The sequence below is a fragment of the Thermobia domestica genome, chromosome 1 (genome assembly GCF_964235325.1).
Source record: "Thermobia domestica chromosome 1, izTheDome1.hap1.1, whole genome shotgun sequence".
NCBI classification, from domain to species: Eukaryota; Metazoa; Arthropoda; class Insecta; order Zygentoma; family Lepismatidae; genus Thermobia; species Thermobia domestica.
The window spans coordinates 292,477,562-292,493,629 of record NC_137454.1 but is presented as its reverse complement, the minus strand read 5'-3'; the positions used below and the strand labels follow the sequence as shown (position 1 = coordinate 292,493,629).

The following is a 16,068-nucleotide window of genomic DNA, read 5'->3' as shown; positions in this document are numbered from 1 at the left end:
TAATATTACTGTATTTAGAATATTTGTAAATTTAGAGCTAAGATTTCGTGTATCAATATTTAGACTGATTGAAAAAGATAAACGCTCTAAATTTTCCTGAAACTTAGGTTTTCCTAATGTTTTGAAAGATTGCGTGCTATTTCCTAATCACTATGTACCATACTATGAAATAAACATGGTCTCTTGCCAAATCGAAGCATTTTCGCTCTCTAAACTACAAAGTTTTTTTTTTTTTTTAATTTGTATCAATGTCATCTTTAGTTTTAGATTTTTATGTACGGAGTGTCACCACTATTTTTCTTCTTTCTTTTATTTTTCTCAATTACTTGTCGCTTAGTTGTTCCACTAAACTCCTTGGGCATAATTAAACTTAATGAAACGTTAAAAAGAACATTAGTTGTATGGCGGTGCGCCCGTCAAGATGTGAACGCTTACTCAAGCAGACGAAAGCTTCCCGATTTCACCATTAATCAGCAACCGAAGAGGACAGCTGCGGGGAGAGCGAAGCGCTACGAGCACAAGGGAAGTCTCCGGGGCATTGCTCCACTCTGTCGCCCCGGAAGCGCGGCAACTTCTCTCCCGAAGGATTCTCAAGGAATGGAGTGGATCAACGGGACATCCGCGCCTCACAGAAATTCAATATTCTCCTCTTGGTTGTTTTACTACTTAGTACAAACAAGTTTGAGTTTCTATGGGAATGTCTACATGTCTACTTTGCGATAGCATTGTTTCTAGTCACTTTATAAAAAATAAAACAGTTTAGTGTATATATATATATATATATATTCATATCTTGATTAGTGATTTTTATATACCCGAACCTTTTTTAGTTTAAATTTCTTGCATTGTTTATTGGAATTATTTGCATAACAGGAAATTTAAATACAGGTATATAGAAAGACTAGCCTTTGGCTAGATGGAGGCTCCGCCCCCAGACCCCTGCGTTTGCTCGGCCTACGTTCTCGCATCGCTTATTTATCAGGCTTTCCATTAACAGTGAATTTCATGCATTTGCTTTTCATATTTCCCGAATTTGCCCAGCTGGGTATTTCGCCTCCATATCTCCACCTTTGTTCTGCTTACTTACTACCTTGCACTTCTTAAACCCACAATTCTACCGAATTTCAAGTTTCTTTTCCTATGTCAATTATCTAAAAGATAAGATTTTCTATCCCAAGAAAACGTTCGTTTCAATAACATGGGGATTTCATTCTCCTCCTTTAGACCCCTTAAAAATTAAAAATATTCACTTTTGGAAATTTTCCTGTCGGTTAGTCTCGGAAGGCTACAAACATACAAAATGTCATCATTCGAATCTTTCCGAAAGTGCCTAAACATTTTGGGGTGTAGAAAATGTCCCATGTAAATAACATGGGAAAGATTTCAGTTTTCCATAAAACCACTCTAAGGTTGGAAATTTTTATTCGTAGTAATTTACTTAGGTGATGCTAACAAAAACATACAAGCGTACCGAATTTGAAGTTTGTATTCCAGTTCCAAGTACCTAAAACATGAGATTATAGGTCCAAAAAAGGCCCATTTAAATAACATGGGGAATTTCTTCATCTCCCCTTTAGATCCTCTAAAAATTAAAAATATTCATTTTGGCAATTTTCCTGTCGGTTAGTCACGCAAAGCTACAATCATGCCAAATTTCAACTTTCCACGTCAACCGGAAGTACCCCTTTAATTTATGTCAGTTCATGTAGTTTTCTATATAGTTAAGATAGAATTGTTCTATAGGTAAAGTGTAGGCGAGTAAAATGAATAATATTCAATTCTCGGTCATTTCAATTCTGTCTTCAAAAATTAAATATCTGCTCTCAATATATTTTTAAGAAGTACTTTTTGATTAAAATTAATTAAAGTTCTTTTTTTAAATATTATTTTAAATTTGCTTCATTTTAGAAGAAAAATATTGGGTTTTACATATTTTCACATTAGTTATGTTTGTAATAATATTTGGTTCTTTTTCTGTTATGTATTAAGTTAATCCTTTAATTCAAGATCCCACTTCCATCTATCAAAATAAGTTAGTATTAAGCTAAGAATCTGTTTCAGTTTCAACTTCCACTTTGATAAATAGCTTTCTGTGTTTACAGCAGTACCGAGAAAATACTATATTGAAAGTTTATGACACAAACTTTTCGGAAATGAAATTTTAAAGAAACAATACGGAGCAAAGAGAAACGAGTAGGTCAAGCCACTTAAGACGGACTTCCGCAACAAGCACTTCTCATCAAATGAACTGTAATGAAGATGTCTTGGCCTCTAAGAAAGTGACTGTAATAGGCTCTTCAAAAAGGGATCTGAGAGAGATGGGTAATAATCCTGTCAGGATAAATAGAATTCCAATTGCCAATAGCCTGAAATATTGAATATTCGAAATATTTAAGCCATAGATATAGTTATTTTCAATAATAATATGTTGATTATGCAAGTTGATCATTAGTTGATAACGACTAGAAATTGTAGGACTATAAGTTTCACGGAAAGATAATACTAACTATATTTTCACATCATTTATACTTCCAACGCATTCTTAGGACATCGCCTTGATGCAGGCAACCCACCATACATCAGCTGCTTACTTCAATGCTGTATGGCAGCGATGAATGATTTTTAACTCTTTGTTGACCAGAACAAAACAAGATCCACACATCATTTCTGAAACTTTTTTTTTATCCTGGCTTTTGTTTAATATGCCTAACACTGTTAGAGCCTGAGCTATGAACATTTGAAAGTAACAATATGAAATCTGCACTTTTCTCTAAATCAGTTTGGTGTCAACGGCCTTGCCTTGCAGAATAGAGTCGCTAAGAAAACATTTTCACACTTAAGGCAAGTATCAATTCAGGTATATTATGATGGCCAGCTACACTGTGTCTGTCACGCATGGAACAAATTATACATATTTTTCTACTTTTATTCGCAGGTCGACATTTGGCTATTATGGCTGTAACGTGAAAATTTCAGTTTGTGGCACGATTCACTGACATGATATATCGTCAGCGCATCCACTCCAAGCGACATCATTTCTGCCTTTCTTGACACACAAACTCCTATAATTTTGATTCAAACCATTTCTGGGTAAACGCAAATATTTCTGCTACTCACATATACAGATGATTTTGCTCAATATTATAAGTATGAAAAGCCTTATTGGATAATCACACAAGAGCTAAAGCCTCTTAGAGGTCCAGATGAAAGGATAGATTTAGAATTATACGCTTATCGGCAAAAGAAACTCGTCAACACAGTATATACCTAGTATATTTTGAGAATTCTCACTCTTCTTGTGATATTAGTATTGGTTGAACTAACATATTTCTGACTTACGTATATTTTATACGTAAGATATTTCCGATCTTTGCCAGAGACTACGTCATTTCATATTCCTCCTATATAAGACACTTTGTCTTCCACTGTCAAGAAGGCAGGTTCTTACTATCAAAAATTACTATTTTAAAGTTCGGCTCAAACCTCTTGACGTCTGTCGAAAGCCAATGGCGTGCAGGTGCGACGTTGTCGAATTTCGTTTCCTTTCGTGTACAGGCATAACGTGAAATATTAACGCGAGAAATTAAGATATTGAGAAACAAATTCGTACTTACACCTTTATTAACGCTATAGTGACATATATCATAAGAACGTACCTTTGAAATTACTTTCTTCTAATCCACGAAAAAAGCTATTAGACAACGTCACCCAACTTGCATTGAATATTGTAAAAAGGAGGACATGTCTTAAACGTTAGGAGATTTGAGGCGGACTGTAGAACATGTTTACAATGGAGAAAGGGTGAAACTTCTGCAAGTGTACATCATGTTATTTACATATATATATTGATGGGGGAGAAGAGTGGCTCAGTAGTAAAGCACTCACTTCTGGTCGAGAAAAAAAAACGAGAAAATTGTATGAGTTTCTCTTGAAATGACTCTTACTGATATGGTCATAGCCACGTTATTATTGTTAGTTTGATTGCAAAATAATAATAATAATAGAGAGTATTTATAAGATTGGCTTTATTTAGTATTGCTCTTTCATGTACCGTAATTATAGTGAACAAAGTCGAAAGACAATTTATTAGTAATAATAAGTGGAGACAACAAAACCAAGAGTTTTATATTTATTTTACGTATGTATATTGTATAAGTAGCTATATAGCCTACAGCAAGTATTATGAAGATTACAGAGTAATGATAAGGAGAGAACAAGAGAGAGAGAGAGAGAGAGATGGGTTTGCAAATTGTATGAAGCTAAATTTTGCAAAGAAATGTTAGGCTTAAGAGTCGGGGAGGGGGGGGGGCGAAGGGTAAGGGATAAGATTGTGAAATCACAAAGACACACACCACAAGAGACACAGAAAGGAAGAAGATAATTTCTTTGGTGCTTGTTTCCTCTTCTTTTTCTTCCATGTCTTGTGTTTTCTCCTTCTCTTCTTCCCGCTCCCTTCTCCCAGCAGCTCCTTCCCCTTTCCAGCGCCTCCCCTTCTCTCGTTGTAGATGGCGTTTTATTTCGCCAATATCAAGATAATGCACTTGTCAAGGGTAATAAGCCTTAATGCACTCCGCCAGTCTGGCCACTTTATGTCGGGTCCAGATAATGTAGATTATGGGTGCTGCCTGGTTCTCTTGGTTGGCTTAGGGTTCAATTTAGTGTGGAGTGTTGTATGGGGAATCTGCCACGTTCGGCTTGGCTTTCCATTCCATTCTATTTTCCTTTTTTATTTTTCATCCTTCTGCGAGCTGCGGTGAAAGGCGAAAATCTCTCTTCTCTCTCTCCCTCCCTGTCTTGTGATCGAGGTACGGTGCGGCGGAGGGATCTAAAATGGAAAAAGAATAAGTGATGATTCATATTTTCAATTGAAACAATTTGTACTTCAAAGATTAAGTAAAAAGCAAAGGATAATGACAAAGAGCACAGCTGCAATAAATATTTTATAACCATTTTGTGATTCTTCTTATGCAAATGTTTACCACAATTGAAGCACTAAGTGCCCTTTTTAAAACTCATTTTCAACTTGCTTATACGTATATCTCACACACTATTTCCTTTTAAATTATTTTAAAATATGGAAAGAATTATTCCTTTGTAGTAAATAACAGATGTGTATATCCTTAACAACGAAAAACAATTGAGTTTCAAGGAATTTCGGAATTGCAGTGAAATAACGACCCGATACTTGAAAAGCCCTTTAATTTCGTTGGTTAGTTTGGAGTTTAGTGCCTGTTTTCGGCCTGTGGTTTGGTATGTTGATCTACAGCTTAACATAGGATGCAAACGACATAAGCTCCCACCAGCAATCCAACCAGGGTCAGAAGAGCCAAAGATGCAAATTCTAACCATATAACTACAATGAGGATTAAGAAAACGCACAGACACGATATTGTTCGTTACAAACTTACATGGTCTGAAATCGAACCAAAGACCCGTCGCACCTTAAATAAGCACTCTACTCCTGACTTATTATGATTTTTAGAAGTAGAGGAAAATTTACCCCTTTTGTTTTTGAGCCATTATATCTCCAAGCAATGAGGACAATTCGGTAAATTCAAAGAAAAGTAAACTGCATTTAATTATAATCATACAGTCTTTACAAAAGTTATCTTGGAGAGTTATTTTTCTTTCTCATTTTTTATCTACACGAACTTCCAAATTATAACTGAGTTTATCCCTTATTCTTGGCAGACTTGAACTGCAAGCAATAGGCCTATTTCAAGAGCCTCAAAGAATGCACACGCCAAGTTTCACTAAAAATCAGATGAGTTTTACAGAAGTTGTCGTGCAATAGACAGATGGGGAAACAAATACATGTGTTGTCAAACAAGTTCAGCAGTTACACTTACCTCTAATTACTGATATAAGAATAATCGCAGTGAAAAATAGGCAAAAAGAACAAAGATTGGTTGCATGGAAGAAATCAAAATGTTTATATACGAGTAATTATAACACATTTACTTACAGCTGTATACTTGTAACAACTGTTTTTTAAAAGGTTCGTTATTGGAGAACATTCGTTCCCTAGGGATATTACTTATTTTCTCATAATGAGGGAAATCTCGGCAATACTAATTACTTCATTACAAAGTATTTTATAGTAATTTTAGATAATTACTGGGATAAATATTAATATTTACCTTAGATTTTTGGAAAATTTGGAAATGTGAAAAAGTAAGAGGTGGAATGAATGAATTTTGAGCCTGAAATCTCCATAGCTTGTTTAACTTTTCATGTATATAATATGTTTTCATTGTATGTAGGGACATTCATGCGCTTTTTTTCTTTCTTTCAAATAGCCAGTTTCCAAGCCAATGATATGTAAACAATTCAGCTTCATAAAAGCATAACTTTTTTCTTTCTTTCTTTCTTTTTTTTTAAAAAAAAAAAAAGCTTTTCCAGAGCATTTAATTTATTAGCGTCGCACAGATCGTTGTTATATGCACACAATATGCTTTAGTTTTCAATTGTTTATTCCTTTGTTCGTTCGTTCATTCTGGAAGTTTATTAAAACCATATGCAACAGGATTAAAAACTGTATTTTTCCAGTGCTGGCGTAATGTATAATACGAAATTAGATCTGTTTCTTTGTCTATACTCACGCTCAAAAAAAAAAAAAAAATAAATAAATAAATAAATAAATAAATAAATAAATAACTTGAATACTCACAGTCATTTTGAAATCTCTCTGCTACTAATAATAGATAAAATATTTCTCTCCATAAACCCGCAAGAAAGATTTTAAAGGAATCAAACATATTTAGTATTACAGGCAGCCTCTGCAGTCTTATCTCGGTGCAGGGATATACGTAGGGTCCGCCCCCCCACTCCAAAATTTCGACTTTTCTGTAAATTTAGTCTAATTTTAGGGGAGATTTTTACAAATTTTAATATAATTTATCATCATATTGAATAAATTCTTTCGTACATGGCTGTCTTGGGACAATAGTAGTTCTGTGCAATATTCGAATTTTGATATCGAAGTTTGAAATTGACCAACTATTGAATCCTTATCGACATATCGAAATATTGAAAGTACCTAACGTTGAGAAACACCAAATATATTGAAAATTGTAATTTTTATCAATAGATGTGATTTTTCCACATCTATATTTCGATATTTTAAGATATCGAAAACATTACACAGCTTTGGATCTTAGTATAGAACTTATGTTAGAATGGTTGAGGATAGTTATTTTGGGGGGATGGAAGATATGTGCTCATTCATGTATTGAAAACTCCCAGGCGCTAAAGCTGGATAGAAGATGGCATACATTCAAATGCACATTCACTAATTATCACTTTCACTTCCAATGGCATTATTTCTGTGTTTCTAGATTGGTGTTTGTTAGTTTATTATGCTGGATCAGAGCTGAAAATATTTCATCACCAGGAATTGAAGCCGGACCATGCACATTAAACGAACCTGTTTTAATCGTTCGGACACTATGATGCTCAAATTATTGTACTCGAGTGCTTAAAAGATATTTCTGTGAGTCATAAATAAGAAAATTCTGTTTTTTTTTTGGGGGGGGACTCCCCATAACTTCGTGGATTTATCTTTCTCCGTGCGCGTGGTAGCGGTTTCAAATCTCGAATATAGCATTTGAGTATAGAATTGCCTACAAGACAAGAATTGAGGCTGTCTCGTCTTGAAAAGATGTCTTGAAATAAGTGTTTCGTCTCAGAAAGTATATCTGTTTCTATTTGAAGAGCTCTGTCTTATTACGAAAAAGTTGCATTTCTATCAGGAAGGAATATCATTCAATAAGATACTATCAAAACTGACGTAAACGACACGTATATGCATCCAAACGGACTCAAACCCATTAGGTAGCTCCAACCACGATGTTAGCCACTTTACCATGAACATAATGAAGTTATCTATGTTCGTGTTCAATATTCGAACAATTATTAGGATATATATTGGACATCCGAATAACAGCAAACAAATATAGAAACAATTTTAACAGCACTACTTCACACAATACGTACTAATTTAATAGAATTAACAATGAAAGCAGAAACTTCCATTGATTAAAATGTATTTGTTTCTTCTACTAACAGGTACTACGAAACTGGAAGCTTCAAAGCTGGAGTGATCGGAGGCAGCAAACCGAAGGTTGCTACTCCACCTGTAGTGGACGCAATCGCAAACTATAAAAGGGAAAATCCCACCATGTTTGCATGGGAAATCAGGGATCGGCTGCTGGCGGAGGGAATTTGTTCGCAAGACAACGTGCCAAGTGTCAGTTCCATTAACAGGTAAGTGCAATACTTAAAATAAATCTATACTCTTCTCATATAGATCCTTTAAAAATGAATGTTTGCATATTTGTCAGGTATACAAATCCCCACAGTTTGCCTTGGCATACTTCTAAGTCCTAACCTTTTTAGACTTGGGATACACTTTACTGAGCGCCCATACATCGCCCTTTGACATCGCGACTTACTTGTTGGACATTTTATTAATAATAGTATCAACTATAGAGCAGAGCATCATTGCTGCTGCTGAAGGTATTGACTGGTACACGCTGCATCAAAATTGATTTTAACTTAGTTATTAAATGCTTCATAATTTTTAAGTTCTGAAATTTCACTACACTATGGAATTGCGCCACACACTGGTTGGGAACCACTGTTTTAAGTAATTGTATCGATGAATCCGAAGTCTAAAGGAGACTGCAGACTATTTAGAATTGTATGATACATATCCTAAGAGGAGAGAAGGAGATTCAAACGAGAAAAGTGATTTAAGGTTTATGCCAGAAAATAGAATATCGCATGAGTTCCTAGTGTTAAGATGAAACTTGATATGTAAACATATTTTTTTTAAAAAAATAAGTGGACATACTTCTGTGACTTACAATCTGGAAAGAAAATATAGTGGGGTAAGACAGATCAAGCATCCCTTAAAAAATGGGGTTCATCTCTGTTTCGGAGTCGTCGTGTATTTCGAAATATACGGTATATAAAGCTGAATATTTGTTTGTTTGTCCTTTATACAAACTCATACAGTTGGCTTGGCACACTTCTAAGTTGGTTTACTTCTAGTTAATTGTAAGGAGAAGTCGGTAGGCTAATTAAAACCGTATCCTAAGGTGGGGGAGAGTTGAAAATTTAAAGAGTATATCAGAAGCTCTCAAGTTAGACAACCAAAACGGTTCTACAGTGTTCCAGTTTAAATATCGTTCAATCGTTCAACTTCTGCTAGTCTTATGGAGTATATAAAACCTAATATTTATTTATACTCGTATGTAAGTCCACTACACAAGTCCACGTCTTTAGATTCACTTGCATTAAGATAAATGTAGGGAAGAGTTCGTAAACTATTTATAATTTTTAAAACGCATGTCCTAAGGCGGAAGGAGGTAGGTTCATACGGGTATTTCAGCTAATTATACTGAACATAAAAAAATTATGTTCGTATATATGATATTGAACACAATGAAAAACAGCGGAAAACATTTATTCCAGGACCGCTCGAACCAAAGAGCGTTACCTTTTTATTTATTGTCCATATTAGAAATGATATATCAAACATATTATCACTAAAATCTTTTGGCATTTTTTTTTTTTAATTCCAATTTTCCCTATATTCATTGTTCAAATAATACGAATATTTTCAAGATCTGAACATTATTTGGTCCGCTATGGATCTACAATCTATTCGGCGAGTATAAATTCCCTTCAACAGGGGAGAATCTAGAACCTTGTGCGTTACTATCTAAAAATTCAGGGGCGTAGCGTTAATGTGAAAGCTGTGGAATCGCCGCTTCGCCTGAGTAAACAGAACATTAAAATAAACAATGGATTAATGATTTAAAAATAATGCAGAATATTAAACATAATGCATTAGAAATAACAGTTTTCCCTGAGAGTAGAAAACCACGCTGCATTACTGCCAAAATTCAATTTCTCGTGTAAATGTCCTGAATTACAGAATTGAAAGGTTTAGCATTAGGAATCAGATTTTTGGGCTTTCGGCATTTTTGGGCGATGTTAGCCTGTCACGAATGACGGAAGACATTATTTGGCGATTACACTGCCTTTAGAATTGGAGAGAAAGGAGTGGGGAAGGAAGGAAGTGGCCTGGGACGTGTATGCTAGGTATCATTTAGGCATTTGCCTGGTGTGAATGAGAAAAACCCAGGAAAACCTCATTCAGGATGCTGGTCTGAAAAATCATTTACATTTTTTCGACCGAGTGTCCCCACCGGGAATCGAACCCGGAACCACTCGCACCGAAGACGAGAGCGTCAGCGACTACACTACGCGGGACTACATAATTCAAAGGAAAATTTTAATGAGTATTATCGAAAATTTTATTTAATAACTAACTATAAATACCCGTCGCTGCCGGGTCTTAATTCCATTGCCTGAGTATTTGTCCTCTGCTATTATGTAAACCCAAAAAACAAATATGTAATGTTGGTTGCATATAGGCACACGTTCTTTGAAATAATAGAAAGAGCTACAAATCTTGGCCTCCGCCAGCAGCGGAAAATCGAAAATTAGAACTATTGAAGTTCTGTGTACAAAATTTTGTGACTCCTTTCTTTGCGAAATGCTGGTGACAGGCGCAAACACATTATTTTATTATTATTATTATTATTAAATACGTCAAGTATCATGGTTTAAAAAATCTATAGTTTATTTATTATAGTAATTTCATACTCGTTCGGTATTTGGTTCTGTTTCGTTCGATATTATCCTTATAAAACTGTATTTAGCTACAATGTGTACATGAGAAGCTTTTCAGTTGCTGGAAATAGAGCACATTTCCTTCTTCTGTATTATATGTTCAATCGAGACCTTAAGAGAAACACATTATTTGTTCACGATGAAGTCCATATGACACCAACTGAAAAGCTTGCAGCTTGGATGGAGATTTTTCCACTCAGCCATTCTGGCTCCGTATTAGTTCCGGTATCGAAGTTTACATGAAATAAGAACACTTGAATATATATTTGATTTGGAGAATAATGTCTTCACTGTATTGCAAGTGTAAAGCAAAGGAAACAACATAAAACCTTCTTTCCATAAATTATGAATATACTGAATAACGAAGTGGAAAGGAAGTTAAATAATGTGAACAATTGTGTAAATTTTCGTAGCAATCAAAGTAGCCAGTCTGCCTTATTTAATATTTGCATTTTTTCTATTATTTTCTTACATTTCTATCTTCCTTTTGTTTAGAGAAAAAAGAAAACACTTCCTTCTATATTATTGCTGCAAAATACCAGAAGAAACAGAATAGTCACTTGTTTTACTTTTTTCTCATCACGCCTTCTTTCTCATCTTCTTTCTGCTTATGATGAGCACAAGAAATGGAGTATTTGGCGTCGAAGCTCTTCAACGAGGGACTGTGCGACTCTCCAGCAAACGACTTTTCTTGCCGACATCTTCTCTGGAGACCATTCTGACGGTGATTTGGCGGGAAATCTTCAAGTACTTCTTTCCTTTCCTTTATTTTATCTTTCCCTTTTTCTTCATTTTTCCCCGTTTTCTCATTTTTGGTTTTCTAGAGTAGTTCTTAGTTATAATGACTTTGCGAGGCGACAAGCTTGTAATACTTTCTTCCTTAAACTGTCTCCTAGTTTTTGTCTATCAGTTATACAGTACTACAGGAAATTCCCTCTTGTATTTTTTTGTCTTATTGGATGAAATTATGATGGTCATTGACGGAGAGTGGAAGAAGTACTGTACAGTTCCACGTGCACTTTGTTCTTACATAAGCTTTCTTGTGTTGATGGTAACAGCAATAGTATACTGTACTACACACTACACAGTTTTAGAAATTCTGTCACCAAATTAAAGAAGGTTATTTCCTGTACCAAATGAAAAAATAAAGTTATAATTAAAGTGCGTAAAAAAGAAACACCTTCTTTCAGGGTTATAAACCACCGAAAATGCAAAATACTGTATTACCATTTCAAACGCCCTGACACGAAAAGTATGATGCCTATCGCAAGTGGTTTAAGGAATAGGAATACGCTCTACCTAAATATTCGTGTTTAAAACTCTCCGGTACCAACAAAATGAATGCTCAATTAATACTTAAAAGTGTATACCTCCTTTATATAATTCGTTTCACTGGTACCGGGGGATGGCAGAATATGGATATTTAGATAGAGCAGATACTAATACCTAGAATTGCATGCGATGAGATCCATAGTTTTCATATGAGGACGCTCTAAAAGATTATATTTCCCATTATCGGTGGTTTATAACTCTGAAAGGGGATGTTTTTCGATCTATGTTTATTAGAACTTTTTTTGTTTCACTTCATATAAGAAATCACCTTCGGAGCTCCTTCGTGGCTAAGCGGTTAGCGTACGCGCCTTTGGCGTGGGAGGCCCGGCTTCAATTTTTCCGACGTGAACTCACGTGGTTCGGATTCCACGTTAAACTGTAGGTTCACGTCTCATATAACCTTGTTGCTGAAAGAGACGCTAGAATAAACAATCAGATCAAATCAAGAAATCACCTCCGGGAGTTTGGTTATCGAATTTCTACACACACTGTATTAAGAGAGACTGATATACAGTATTAGTTTTTCGCGGTCAGAGGCTCACCCATGAGGAGGAGGGGCCACCGGGTATAAACCGCTCCAAAACTTCCTAACTCAACATGCATTTGTACATTTTTTTAAATAAAACTAGGCACATACTAATTGTTTAACAGGGAAATGATTTCAAAAAATGTTATCCAGGCCCATCCAGGGTGACTTTCAATTCACGGAGGGTGAAGAATACTACTGTGGATAAACTGGTAATCCAGATTGACCATGAACAGAGATATGGCTTGGGAAGAATTTTGTAGCTCGGGGAAGAGGGAGGGAGATTTTCTTCCTAGCCACCCCTGAAATCATAATTGTTTGGATTTAGTTTTAAATGAAATAATACTTGAATGTCTTTCCAAGAATGAGAAGAACATAAAGGCTCCATAATACGGAATTAACTATTGATGCAATGAATGCTTTGTATCAAATAAATTAGAATTAATAAATGTACGATCATTCAATAAACTAGATATATCTGCTAAAAATTAATGTATCTGCGTATAATTTTCAAACACCTCAAGATTCCAAATTATGCCATAAATCCGATATAGATAATATTAATTGTACATTTTAGTACAACACATACGGATAATGCATCATGGAACAAGAAATTGTTACATAGGTATAGTTTTTCTTGTAATTTTGTTTTCCTTTTATTTAAAACAAGGAAACAGACAAAAAATATGGTTCCCACTCCTTCGTTTCGCGCCCTCTGTAACAAATCTCATGTTGAGTGAAGGTGCGAACAGCCCTACGTTGCCTGTTAAGCCGATGAGATCATGAATCAGCCTTCACTATGGACCAAAGCATTCGAACTCAAATGGCTACCAGCTGACAACCCATTTCGTTAAAGCCTCTCCCAGCGGGCCAGTAGTTCGAGAAACAAGTGTTCCCTGGAGATTCAAGTTTCGGAGATTTACACTATAACATCTGTCCTCAATCTCCCCTCGATTAATAAAGAGAGAGATGTCAAACATATATTACTACACAGCTTCTAAAAAGGAAATAGAGCTCTGAGAAAAAAAAGCAATCAATTTGGTTTCTTCGTCATTTAATTATTTGAATAATAGAATAATTTGACATTTAATTATTATTCTTGGAAAAGTAGTAATTGAGTTATTGTTAGGAGGAGTTAAAAGAAACGTGAAATTTGCCAAGGGTGAGCACAGAAAATTATTTATGTTAGTAAGAAAGTATACTTTTAAAAGTACAGTGAATGGTTTTCAATTAACGAGGCACAACATGTAGTTTTAAATACACCTGTGTTATATTCTCGGTGAAAAGTCAAGTAATTCGGATCCCACACTAAGCTATAGTTCCGCGTTGTGTATAGCCTAGGTGTTAAACGGAACGTTAAACTCCAAATCAACTCATCAATCTCTTCCTATTTATTATTATTAATAATAATAATGTTACTTTTCATTTCATTTATATATTTATTTATTGTAATTTATTTAAAAATGAAGAGAACGAGTTATCAGCAAATGTTTCGGTAAGACATCTACAATCCAACATACGGTTTTCATACCAAATTCTGTAGTGTAATGTTTAATATTAAGTCACTCATGAATACCATGACTGCTTGGAAATTATGATGCCTACTTGCTTTGTTATTTTCTTCAATTACGAAAAGAAGCTAAGAAATGTATCAATGTGAATGTGTGAATGAATTAATGTGAATGTCAATGTGACACTGTCTGATGAAGCCAATATGTTTAGTTAGTTAGGTATACTGTTACACGGTTATTATTTTTGAAAATAAACGTTGCTTTGTTCAGACTTGTATTTCTAGTTATTTAGGATATCAAACCTAATATGAACCAGTTAGTTAAGATAGATATATAATATACATAGTGAGAACCTGAAAAATCTTTATATTTGAAATAAAGAATACATAATTATGCGGCCAGCATCATACTTAAAAAAAAAGAAAGAAAGATACTGGCAAACTAAGATATTTACTTCATTTTGCGAATAAATTACACCGCGCAACTAAGATTTGACAAATTCAAGAGCAATATCTACTGTTAATTGTACAGTATTTTGTATTCCAGATCATTTTAAAATTTAGTATGGTCGATTGCTCTTTGCGACTGTTTTTTAAAAGTTGCCAATAGTATGACCGAGTTTTGAAAACTAAAATATAATTTATTGCAATCAAGTAGAATAATTTATGCAGAATTATACCCGAAGAGTCATTTATTTAGTGTGTGCACTAAATGTGAATAGATAGTGCCTAGCTTTTAAGATGAAAACAAAGAAGAGAATAATAATAATAATAATAATAATAATAATAATAATAATAATAATAATAATAATAATAATAATAATAATAATAATAATAATAATAATAATTGTAGTAGTAGTAGTAGTAGTAGTAGTAGTATAAATCAGTCATAGGAATTTCACGTATTTCCATGGAGGAAACATTCTCGTGCCTTGTCATTAGTTACAGTGTTATGCTGTTGGAATTAAGACATTAAGTAAAAGTTATTTTTGCATTGAGCAATATTGAGTTCGTTTCAGGCATCATTCTGTGCTTTAAATATCATCACATAATTAGCCGACAAAATTACTATTTTTGTTTCTTTTTCGTTGCTTTTTTTAAGAAGACATTATGGTATAATTTTTCGCATCATATCATCTTTAAGGATTAGAAAAAAACAGGACGGCTTAGATAACTTGAAGGGATCACAGTGTGTGTTCTTGACTTAAAAACGATCTGAATCATTTACAAAGAAAACATCAACAAACAGTTTTTTTTCTTCTTTATACTTTCCCTCTTTTAATGTGTGTGTGTGTGCGAGTGTCGCTTATGCAGCTCCTCCCGTGACGACTCAGACTTTCCCAACAGAAAAGCATCTCCTGTTTCACGTCGGCCGCCATTTTGTGGTTGCAGAAACCCAAACGACCGAAACGGCGACGCCCGAATGAATGTCGGTTCAAGCCGTTACTCTCTCTCTCTCTCTCTCTCTTTCTCTGGCTCCCCCCTTCATTTCCTTTCTCCTCTTCCCGCTTTCTCTCCACAATTCCTTTCGTTTCTTCCCGCCCTCTTTCCCGTCTCTGCTCCTACTGCCTCGATTCACTCAAGTTCTTCATCCCGATGTTCCCTTCTCTTTCCCTCCGTTCACTCCTACTCCCTGCGAATAGTCCACCCGCCTCACACAGAAGTTGCCACGTCGATATATACACACACACATACTACACGCACAACAAAATGTTCGGGAGTGGAATTCCAACACAATTTCTTTTTCTCTTTTTACTTCTTCTTATACTACTGTATTATTTTTCTTTCTTCCTCAATTCAGACTCGGTCAAGCAAGTTCTTTACTATATCATTTTCTTCTATTTTTCTCTTTGCTAGTTTTTGTTATTATTATTACTATTTCTTTTTGGTTAGCCTGTTTTCTAAAAATCTTCACTTCTTAAATACACGGGAACTCATTTTTCATCATATCTTCTTTCAACTGCCCAAAATATAGATATATATCTTTGACTTGAGA

The 16,068-nt window shown here is 34.8% G+C and overlaps 1 protein-coding gene across 16 annotated transcripts in view; it reads left to right on the top strand.

Moving 5' to 3' along the window:
• The window catches only part of sv (paired box protein shaven), a 390,766-nt gene that overhangs the window by 278,297 nt on the left and 96,401 nt on the right, over positions 1-16,068 (top strand). For all 16 annotated transcript variants that reach the window (XM_081726726.1, XM_081726727.1, XM_081726737.1 and 13 more), the window contains one exon: positions 8,068-8,265. In XM_081726726.1, coding sequence (XP_081582852.1) covers positions 8,068-8,265 — 198 coding nt within the window. The remainder of the gene's footprint in view (positions 1-8,067; positions 8,266-16,068) is intronic.